Below are 11,637 nucleotides of genomic sequence, written 5' to 3' on the forward strand. Positions count from 1 at the left end.
CATCACCAAGTGGAAATAAATCGCATAAATTTTAATAAGTTTTATTTATTTGAATATTTTTTAATTATTACATAACTACACATCATACACATTTTTCAATAACAGGATTAAAAATTGATTTCATATAAAATTATATCAGTTACATTCGTTTTTATTGCCTGGTAAGTGTTTACATTGTTTATTGTAGAGGCACAGATATGATGTTGTACTAGGTTTAAAAATAGGCTGCAATCTTTTTTTTACTATAAAAGCCCACCGTTGCTAAAGATCATTAAATACAATTAAATTTTCTGTTGTTTTCTTTTTAATTATAATTACCAAGTAAAACACTTAGTTCATCCTTGAAGTTAAGTACAAATTGTGCTTTGTTCATATTTGAGCGTGATATAAATTAGTAAATGTTCAAAAGAATATTAGCATAGTATTCATTTCAATTTAATTTGCTTTTAGATTCTTTAATAAAGGAATGATTATGAAGTATGTGCAATCGCGGGAACAAACTGTTATAGTAGTTTTAATTAAACCCACTAAAAAGATAAAACAAAAACTACGTTCTCCTAGATTCATTCATTTGTTGTATAATTTCCGCAACATCAATTAATTTAATCGATATTCATTTGGCACCGGTGCGATTTGCTAGTGGCTGTTAAAATTTGACTTACAATTAGGTGCTAATAAAATAAATGTACATTCAAGAAATTTCAAGTAAAAAAATTTGTTACATTAAACCTTAATGAAACTATGGTTTTTAATGTTTTATTGTTGTAGAAAATGAGCAGTCAAACCCCAATATCGGGTCGAAGCAGTATCTATGTGAAAAATTGTATTTTCGAGTGTACTTGTTTAGTACGACCAGTATCCATTACTCGGGATAATACTAGGTTGAGGCCACTGTGTGGGTAAAGTTTTTACTTATATTAAAGCTTTATCCTACATACATTTTTAATAAAATATAACACAGTGCTGATATTGTATAAAAGTGATGTGATATCAAGATAATTTATTTATAAGTTACTATATGTATAAATAATGTATATTTAAAATTCATAAAATATAGCCTCTATTAATCTCATTAGTACGGATTTATTAGCTCAGTTCCAAACATTAGTTTTAATAAAAAATATTTCCGCGTGTCATTTGTTTTTAACATCCTCTTTATTGGTGTCTTCGGGTTTTGTATCATTTCTTGTTTGAATGAAATTCTCTAAGGCATTCAGACCAGCTTTCAAACTGTTCATTTCAATTTGATTCCATAGAGATCCCATTACTAAATTGTAGAAGCATAAGGCTGTAATAAGAAGTTTCAGTACATCATAAATAAGAAAGTTAGGCCAGAAACCTACTGAACCTAACAAAAACATGAATATTAAACCGCCGCTGAGTAAATACAGCTTTTTTGATTTCGATAAATTTGTTGTGGCATCCCTGCAAACTTTGATCGCTTGAGTGATAGTTTCTTGAAATGCACTGTCTACACTCTCTTGTCTCTGGTTTAATTTTTGTTCACAAGGTTTTAGGTGTAACTCAAGCGAGACTGCATTGTGATCAGAGTAAGAAAACTGTTGTTCTGGAACTCTATCTGGTAACGGATTACCGAAATTCACGACACGGGCCTGTAAGAGCAAAAATAAAATATATACACTTCTAATACTGTCTCTCTACATAAGTGTGTGAATATTTTTAATGTTATATATAAAAAAATATATAAATTATTAAAATGCTCACTGGGCTGTTTCTGCTATAATTTATGTTAATATAACCGCTTTTTAATGTTGCTAGGTTGACGAAATTGTAGCTCATCTGACGGACAATGATCAACGTCACCACGCACGTCATCAATGCCAATGCTTAGTCGCAGCTTACAATTAAATCAGTGAAACCAAAGCAAAAAATAACAGCCAAGTCTGTCTTGCATCACACAGAATTCTTAAAAAAAATGTGTCTACAGAAATATATTACTTACCTCCCAAGAATGGTTAGTATGGAATAATATATGATCTATACGTTTCCCTTCAGGATATGCCTTTACTTGTTTAGGATCCGAATAGCTATTGTTGAGGTTATCACTTGTACCAGATGCTTTAGCTATTAAAGGATTGGTCCCTTCAAACTTCATGTTATATGGATCAAGAAGAGATGGCAGTTGGGATATTATCCTGTGAATTTGCAAAGATAATCATGGAATCAGGTAAAAAGAAATTTGAATATAGATTGTTCATTCTTTGTATGGTTGTATAATAGAAAAAAAAAAGGAAGTTAATAATGTTATGACTCAAGTTCTTTTCTGTTCATGTTCATTTACCAGATACTAAATAGAATAATATTGGTACTAACTTATAAGACAAATCTCCGGGTGCAGTATTTAAATCTCCAGCTAGTATAGAAACATCAGCTGGTGATGATGTTAATTTGACGAACTCTGCTGTTGAGTATGCCTGAAGCACACGGTGAGCTAGATACATGTCGTCTTCATGGTATTCTGCATGAAGCTGGAAATTAAATTTAAATCCTATTTATTACAAAATGTTTGGTCAACTGTTAACATTGGTTTTGTGGTAATTGTTACAAATCTACAAGTCAATCTTTAAAATATAACTATATCTACTTGTTTGTTTGTTGGTTTCTTGTGCGAATTCTATGTATCATACAAAGCATAGTTAGGCAATAATAATAATTCCAATGAATGTGAAATATAAACTGGATAGGTAATTACTTAAAAATATTAATAAATACCTACATGAGTGCAATAGACATTGATGAGTCTCTCCCCAAACTTGATCCGACAGAGACCCACACCTTTTCCTCCAAACCAGTCACCATGATGTATTTTGTGTATGTACCCATTCAAGGGCCACTGATGGAAGAAGACATCTTGGATTACCCATTTAGAAAATACACAGAGACCTGAACCTAGAACTCCACTGTAAATAATAAAAAATCATTTCAAAATGAAGACACTGGTGAAAATAATGATTTTTTTCCAATCCAAATTCATTGGATGCATTTCGCAGTAAGTATGCAAACAATCTTAGTGTAGCAGATTATGATCATGGATGCAGATGAGACTTACTTTCCAGCTACACTTGTTTCTAAATAAATGAATATAATTGTAATAAAAAAAAATAGTATGTGTAATTAAGAATTGAAATATGTACACCTATTCCCTCTGTACACTGTACCGTACCAGTTTTACATGATATTGCACAGTATATAAATTAATGAATTTTGATACTTATGTCAATTATTATATACATTTATTTATTTATAATTATTAATTAGCATATTCATAAATATAGTTAAGAACCACTTTTGGGTGTCTTTCATTTGGCAGCACTGATAGAAAAACAAAGGACTCCCCATACTGTAAAATACAATATACATTTAGGGCAACATGTACCCTTAATTTGTACATACACAACCATAGATGTTTACATTGTAAAAGCAAGTGAAAAAAAGCTCATATTTTTTACCATGATTTTATATATTAGAACATCAGTTCTAATAAACAATAATAATAATAAGTAAAAAAAGTAATAAATAATAAGTATCATCACAAAAATTATTAATGATTTAAATACTAGTGTCACATGGAATTAAAGTCACAAGAATTATTAATAATGACAAGAGTAGTGTTGAGTTTAGAAAATTTACTGTCATGATTTCATCTTTGGAATGTTATCTCAAGGTCACGAAGCAAAAAGCACGAAGCTTTTTCACTTCACTGCAGAAATTAGTAGGGAGTAGTATAAAATTATTTCTAGGTTGATTATTAACATTATACAATAACTAAAAGTATTCCTGACTACATTTGTTTACCTGTAAAAGTAGTAAGAATATGGAAGTACATTCTTTAGGTTCTCCTTTAAATATAGATAATCTTTTTCACTCCAAACTTCTTGCAAACAGACTATATTATGTTCGCTTTTTAATAAGTATGTAGATATAGCTTCATATCTTTCTTTCTTATTCTTAGACACCGCTGGTATACCCCTTAAAAGTAACATTAGATTAATAATAAAGGTTTATTGTATAAGCTAAGCTCTCTTTATCTTTAGTATGGTATGTCATCATCATCATCATTATCCTGCCCTTCTCCCAGTTACCTGGGGTAGGCGCAACATCTTTTCTCCTTCCATACTCTTCTATCATATACAATTTCTTCGCTCACTTCCCTCTTACCCATATCATCTTTCATGCAATGCATCCATTTCTTCTTAGGTCTACCTCTTCCTCTATATCCTTCCACACTCATAGTTAACATTTTCTTACCAACCTCATTTTCATTTCGTCTCATCACATATCCATACCATCCCAAACGCGCACTTCTCAGCTTCTCTGTCACAGGTGCCACTTTCAGACTTCCTCTAACATATTCATTCCGTATTCTATCTACTACTACTATCTTTAGTATGGTATGTCATCATCATCATCATCATCAGCCCTTATCTGCCCACTCCTGGACATAGGCCTTCCCCAAGGCCTATGGTATGTACCATTACAAAAATAAATACTGTTTTTTACTTAATTCTAACATTCATTGATTAAGAAAAGTTATTTTAGATTTGTTTCTTTGGCCATATATATTTTTAATACAATTTAAGATTACTTAATAAACATATCACACTACCATGACTGAATTACTTCAGAATATGATATTATATTACCAACAATTCAGTTAATATACACTTACCAACAGTTCAAGGTGAAAATATTGAGTGTGAATTCCATATCGGTATCAAATGATATGTTATTGATTTTCGGTAATTAAATTATTTATTACCTTTGAAGTATGTATATGTGGTTTCTAAAGAAACTTAATTTAGTTAGATGACGACTTGTTTTTAAATAAAATTTAAGATGTATATTAAATGTTAAATGCTCAATAAATACTCTATAACATAATCTATGTCTATAACCCATTCATTTTAAAATGCAATTAAGCTTTTGATAACGAAATGATAACGCACTCTGCTATCAAGAAATTTGACAACAATGCATGCATATTTATGCTTTTTCCATTATATACATTGGATAGACAAAGGAGATGTAGCCTGTTCAGCCAAATTTTTGAAATAAATTAAAAAGCCATGGCTTGCTTGAATATTTAACGGAACAGATTTAAATAAAGTGAGATAAGACAACACCATAGGTACTGCTACGTAATAAAATGAAGTAATGGCCCGATAAAATGATGGGAATCTACTGAAGAATGAATGAGTCTTCCTATTTTTCCACTTCAAAAGTATTAACTCATTCCTTTAATATGCAATTTATGAAATGTAATTTAAATTGTAGGTGCAGACGGAGCAGCGTAACGGCATTAGTAGGTATTGATGATTTTTTTTTTCCTTGTAGGCAGACGAGCATACGGCCAACCTGTTGGTGAGTAGTTACCGTCGCCCATGGACTTCTGCAATGCCAGGGTCAGAGCCAAGCCGCTGCCTACATGGTTTCTAAAACTTTCGTTCACATTAAAGTTAATTAGAGTGCAAATAGCTTTTGTTAATTTTAATTGGATATTTAATACAGAGTACACTAGTTTAAACTACAATAATCCAAATCTATTCTTAAAAAAGAATATTTTTCTACAGAGCAAAGGAAAAATAAAACGAATGAAAATCAATGCGATTAAAACTAGGGCTAAAATTTTACGTCTATTTATTGGAAAGAAAATTAAATATTAACGAGTGTACCGAAAGCTTAATATTTTTATTGATATAGACTAAACTTTTAAATGGTTAGAACTTTACCATTAGTATGGAATGCAGAGTTACACAGTTGAGATGAATACAGAAATTAAGAACAACGTATTTTCCAAATTTATATATTTACCTCGCACAAAATTTACGAAATATATGTAAATCATTCCATATAATAAAGATGACTCGAACTGGAGGAAACTCGATACTGAGCATCTGTTTGCTTAGTGCGAGTTTTTTAACGTTCTCGATAGCATAAAATTTACCGGAAATTTGTATGCAGCTGGAACAGTGCTCATGGCGGCAAACATATGCAAACGTTCCAACTCCATACAAATTTTACTAACTTTCACGTTATCGAGAACGTTAAAAAACTCGCACTAAGCACAACGCGTTTCATCATGACAAAATATGTTTATGTAGGTAGGTACTTGAAAAGATCTAGATAAAAATAAATAAAGTAGGTCTCTTTATTTTATTTGAGAAGCAGTGATATGAGCGAGTTGAATCCTAAATCATTTTATTTAAATAATCTAGGTCATACACGTTTCTGCTAAATATGGTATAGCTGATTTTATTTCGTTTTGTTCTTCAAAGCCGGCTAGTTTCAATGCAATAGACTTCCTCGGAACGCCCATATCCTTTCGAGTTTTGCGACCAGCCGCTTTGGTATTTGCACGTACAGAAACTACTTCCGTGATCGGTTTATTGTGTAGTTTTAAATGATTATTCAGTTTGGCCTGAAATAAGTCGATAGTTTATAGTTAAAAAGACGTTTCACTGATTGATTAATAGACGACTAATAAATAAATAAGAATGAACAAAAATGAATACATTAAAATGGTTATAATATTTATTCGATTTTTTTTTTGTCGAAAGCCATATTTTACAGTTACCTTATACTGCGAAATTAATTTATGTTATTAGGTACTTACTTTTGAACACAATCGAGTGTTACATATGTGACAATCATGAGTTATTTGTTCGTGCTTTGTTAAAATATGCTGTTTTAGATTACTATTTCTTGAATAAGTTCTGAAACAAAAAAATTACACTAATTAATGTAAGCAAAATAGATTATTAAAAGGTACAATAATCTTCTCTTTTCTACAGATATAACCTATTGATTTATTTCATTAATAATTACCTTCCACAATTTTGGTGAGGGCAAGGAAAATGTCGATTATTACTTTGGGAATGTTTTTTCAGATGTCGAACAATGAGTATTCTCTCCTTAAAACTAACACCACATTTATCACAGCAATATTCTGAAAAAATCAAATACATACTTAAAAAGATGATTTTTGACGGAAGAGGACTAACATTTATTCAATTCAAAGCCAATCACAGCTACGAGCTTGTGTATTTTCTTAAATATTTGATGAATTGGTCACAATTGACCTTCACGGTGAAGGAATAAGATCGTGTAATAAAACATCAAACCACACAATTATAATTCGCGTAATTACTGTTGGTAGGACAGAGTCCCCACAGGGTGGGTACCACCACCCCGTCTATTTTCTGTGACACAGTAATGCATTTCCGTTTGAAGGGTGGGGCAGCCGATGTACTGTTAAAACAGACCTTACAACTCATGTCTCGAGGTAAGTGGTGGCATTTACATAGTAAATTTCTATGGGCTCTAGTTACCATTTAATCAAAGGTTGTCCACCTATCGTAAGCTATAAAACAAAATCATTTACCCAACATCAAATAGATAAAAATTAATATGATCTTATCCACAAATCGACTTACTTAGCTAGCACAAAGTGACCAGAAGCTTAGATTTACAGAGAAAACATGATATAGACATCAACAGGCACAATTATTATTGAATAGATTAACATATTGTTATTGGGCAATCTAAGACTTCAACTTTATGATAATTGCTTTAGATCACAGATATTTAATGAATAGACTCTGAAATGTACCGTTTTTTTTTCTGAAATGATGCAATCATAGAACCTGAGGCCACTGGTATTTCTAAAATTGTAGTGTAAGATTTGGATTGCTATAAATATTACAACAGGCACTAAATATAATTAATATTTTCAGAATACTGAATAGAAAAATACCTTTGGTATCATGTTCCTTTTTATGTATTTGAAAATCATTGTATTTATCAAACTGTTTCTTGCACTCTTCACAGATATAAATTTTGTGACATCTCATATGTTTCCTCTTTTCATAGTGTGTAATAAATTCTTTGAAACATTTGTTACATCTGAAATAAATACAGAAATGTATGGTCCCTATGAAGATTAATAAACATACAGCATTATTAGTAATTCAATTTTTTCTGGCCAGGACGAAATAGCAGGGCAAAAATGGTAAAAATTCAGACCCCTCAATGTATGGTTGGTAAGTGCTGAGACATTCGATAAAGCTTTTTTAAAAATACCCTATTTTGGTTGCTTTAGACAAAATAATAAAAAATGGTGGATTGACTGTCAGCTGTATATTTTTTATTATCAGGTGAGTTAGTAACAAAGTTTAATAGGTAATAAAATATTGCATATGTGAAACCAATAGTATTTTTGAATTTATTTAATTATTTGAAGTTGTATAATATGTCAAGTTACCCAGACAAAAAAATACCTAATGTACAAAGTACTAAAAAAACATGCTCATTTTATTAATTATCCAAAAAGGTATAATAGTTCCTTTTTTTTCGAGACAAACACTATTAAAACTGATTTTTTCCACAAAACATCATATACTTAATATATATACATAGAACATAATATACTTACTGGTGCATGCTTTGCATTCTATCCCAAATTGGCTATTAGGAGATATCCACCAAAATGTGTATGATGCAATATCAAGAAAATTAATATTTATAAAAAATCCAAAACTGTTTATGGTAGTTTGTATTAGAAAACACAACAGCTAATGGTAACACCACAGCATAACAAAATGTTGATAATATTGAAACACTTACTTAAAAGATTTTATTCCAGTGTGTTGGTACATGTGAGATCTTAATTGATTTATTTTTCGGAAATACTTTTTGCAATGTTCACAACAGTAATTATTTATACCTTGTATGTGTTTCTTTTGCATGTGACGTTTTAAATTTTGACGATTTGCAAACACTTGCATACATTCTGGACAACTGAAATATATTTTCAATCTGTATTACAAATATAGAAACTCACTATGGCGTTGTTTGGTTACTGGATATAGTAAACATCATATAAAAGCCATAGCTCAACTTTGAGGGTTGAGCATCGATTTCATGGAATTATATTGAGAATACTTTATTAATTTAGGGCTAATTATTTATATGTAAGGAACAGTTTGGCTGTGTCCTTGGTATTGCTTATGTCCATAAGATAAACCCTCATCATTAGATGGGCCGTATATTATCTACCTACAAGAGCAGTAATAAAATGAAATTGATTTACCATAGGAATGAGTATACCCAGCCTACCAGGTTTGATTTCATTCTACAATGTTAGTCTTTTACAGATGTATACGAAAATTGTTTCACTATCCATTTCAATTATTAATAAAAATTCATACTTTTTGACATAAAATTCTATAGCTATGCTTAAACATACCTGTAAATAACATCTGTTTTTATCTTCAAATGTACTGTATTGTCATGGCGAATCAAATGACTTTTTGTTGTGTACGTTTTTGAACATTTAGTACATCGAAATGCTCTCTAAAAAGAGAATTGTTTTCAAGTGTAAAATTTGTATACAAGTAAATGATTAATTAATACATTAGGAAAGGCAGAGTATTGTTTTTAATATTTTGGAAGAGCGAATTGGTGATAAATTTCAATTTTCTATTTTTTTATTTAATTTAATGAGAAAAATGTTAGCACGCTTTTTTGTGCATTTAAAAGTAAGGTCGGTTTTAAATTAAATTACCAGCCTCTTGTATCTCTTGTACCCGTCTAATTATTTTAAAATTCCTTAGTGTTTTGTAATCTTATTAACTGTATTCAGGTATTTTCAGACTAATAATGAAAACAATATAAATACCGGTTAGTTTCAGAACTTACAACATTCACGTGTGTAAGAAGGTGTTGTGTTAATCTGAATGGTCTACTAAATGCAGTGGTACATCCGTTAAAAGTACATTTGTGCACCTTTTTATCCATTATTATCCTTCCTTATATTCTAATCCTTTCCTTTTATCTTTACATATTCTTTTAACCATAATAACCATATTAATTAAATAATATTAAACACATAACCATGCCAAAATTTTTGAAGGGATTTTATGACCTGGTAACTTACACCTTTAAGTCATGTCTTATTTAAATTTAGATTCATAATTTTATGAAAAATGATAATATGGAGTTAAATGAAATTAAATGAAAATGACTAATTTGAGACATTAATCTACTGGAATGAAATTAAATGAAATGAAATGCGATAAGATGAAATGGGATGAAATATAATCTCAGTAAAATGGTGGTCATTTAAGTCGCCGCGCCGCCGTGGCCCAAAGGATAAGACGTCCGGTGCATTCGTATCGAGCAATGCAACGGTGTTCGAATCCCGGTTTCGGCTACCAATTTTTCTAATGAAATACGTACTTAACAAATGTTCACGATTGACTTCCACGGTGAAGGAATAACATCGTGCAATAAAAATGAAACCCGCAAAATTATAATTTGAGTAATTATACTGGTGATAAGACCTCTTGTGAGTTCGCACGGGTAGGTACCACCGCCCTGCTTATTTCTACCGTGAAGCAGTAATGCGTTTCGGCTTGAAGTGTGGGGCAGCCGTTATAACTATACTGAGACCTTAGAACTTATATCACAAGGTGGGTGGCGCATTTACGTTGTAGATGTCTATGGGCTCCAGTAACCACTTAACACCAGGTGGGCGGTGAGCTCGTCCACCCATCTAAGCAATAAAAAAAAAACAGATTTTTTCACTTGACTTTTGGAGGATCCCGGGAAGTTGCGTCCAGCAGCTTTGTCTCATTTTCCCACATTTGTGCACTTTCAAAAAAAGTTCCCTACCCACACCAAAAACAGGTAAACACAGATAATATTTGAGATTTGGGTAAACGTTTAATTCATTCGAATATTTGAAAGAATATTTTAGAGGTACACCTACATTTTTGTAGGTAGATGGGTACTCTCAAATACTGAGTGCATTATCTATGGTACCTCATAAATGATATTATTATAGAACAGACAAGGCTTTATAGGCTTAGATCCCATTGCCTTTCATAATACGGAAAAATTGTACCAAAAAAAATATCTATGGTACCTATCGAACATACACACCATAGACTTTTTGGCGGGAACGCGAGGAGTGAAATTGTGTGATTTGTTTTATTTTGTCTGTTTTGTGTTTCTTCAGGTTTAACTCACTCACTCTTTCTTCAGGTTTCTTATTTAGTATCTGTGAAGGTACACAAATGTAGCCATTCCGACCGGAGCCCTCTTCTTCGATGTAGCGAAGGCGTTCGACAAAGTCTGGCACAACGGTTTGATATACAAACTGTATAACATGGGAGTGCCAGACAGACTCGTGCTCATCATACGAGACTACTTGTCGAACCGTTCGTTCCGATATCGAGTCGAGAGAACGCGTTCCCGACCCCGTCACGTCACAGCCGGAGTCCCGCAAGGCTCCGCCCTCTCCCCGTTACTATTTAGTTTGTATATCAATGATATACCCCGGTCTCCGGAGACCCATCTGACGCTCTTCGCCGATGACACCGCCATCTACTACCCGTGTAGGAAGAAGGCGTTGCTTCATCGACGACTTCAGACCGCAGCTACCACCATGGGACATTGGTTCCGGAAGTGGCGCATCGACATCAACCCCATGAAAAGCACAGCGGTGCTCTTCAGAAGGGGTCGCCCTCCGAACACCACGTTGAGTATCCCTCTCCCGTCTAGGCGCGTCGACACCTCCGCCTCCGCCATTCGCCCAATCACGATGTTCGACCAGCC

The 11,637-nt window shown here is 32.3% G+C and overlaps 2 protein-coding genes across 3 annotated transcripts; both read right to left on the reverse strand.

Annotated features, from left to right (window-relative positions):
• Nucleotides 1–29: 29 nt before the first annotated feature.
• On the reverse strand, nt 30–4,994 carry nSMase (neutral sphingomyelinase). Of its 2 annotated transcripts, none has more exons than XM_089732334.1 (6): nt 4,691–4,994; nt 3,817–3,990; nt 2,738–2,921; nt 2,335–2,489; nt 1,964–2,156; nt 30–1,613 (listed from the first exon to the last, which is right to left on the reverse strand). In XM_089732334.1, exons 1-6 carry the CDS (start codon nt 4,726–4,728, stop codon nt 1,134–1,136), a joined length of 1,224 nt encoding a protein of 407 aa, XP_089588460.1. In that variant the 5' UTR covers nt 4,729–4,994; the 3' UTR covers nt 30–1,133. The 2 variants fall into 2 exon arrangements, with proteins under 2 accessions (XP_089588460.1, XP_089588459.1); XM_089732333.1 differs by having other exon boundaries at nt 4,781–4,980.
• Nucleotides 4,995–6,151: 1,157 nt separating this feature from the next.
• On the reverse strand, nt 6,152–9,958 carry LOC114249167 (transcription factor IIIA). The gene is made up of 7 exons (XM_028182645.2): nt 9,718–9,958; nt 9,266–9,372; nt 8,644–8,817; nt 7,775–7,923; nt 6,847–6,967; nt 6,635–6,734; nt 6,152–6,439 (listed from the first exon to the last, which is right to left on the reverse strand). The coding sequence occupies exons 1-7, from the start codon at nt 9,814–9,816 to the stop codon at nt 6,233–6,235; spliced, it is 957 nt and encodes a 318-aa protein (XP_028038446.2). The 5' UTR covers nt 9,817–9,958; the 3' UTR covers nt 6,152–6,232.
• Between the last annotated feature and the right edge of the window lie 1,679 nt (nt 9,959–11,637).

The sequence above is a fragment of the Bombyx mandarina genome, chromosome 13, assembly GCF_030267445.1.
Source record: "Bombyx mandarina strain Sakado chromosome 13, ASM3026744v2".
Lineage (NCBI taxonomy): Eukaryota > Metazoa > Arthropoda > Insecta > Lepidoptera > Bombycidae > Bombyx > Bombyx mandarina.

Coding starts and splice junctions, on each gene's coding strand:
- LOC114249167 (XM_028182645.2), bottom strand. CDS start 9,816: ATGGATAAAAAGGTGCACAAATGTACTTTTAACGGATGTACCACTGCA. Junction 9,373..9,717: donor TTCTTACACACGTGAATGTT/GTAAGTTCTGAA, acceptor TTCTCTTTTTAG/AGAGCATTTCGATGTACTAA. Junction 6,968..7,774: donor AAAGGAACATGATACCAAAG/GTATTTTTCTAT, acceptor TGATTTTTTCAG/AATATTGCTGTGATAAATGT.
- nSMase (XM_089732333.1), bottom strand. CDS start 4,920: ATGGGTTATAGACATAGATTATGTTATAGAGTATTTATTGAGCATTTA. Junction 3,991..4,780: donor CACATATACATACTTCAAAG/GTAATAAATAAT, acceptor GTTACTTTTAAG/GGGTATACCAGCGGTGTCTA. Junction 2,922..3,816: donor TATTCTTACTACTTTTACAG/GTAAACAAATGT, acceptor TATTATTTACAG/TGGAGTTCTAGGTTCAGGTC.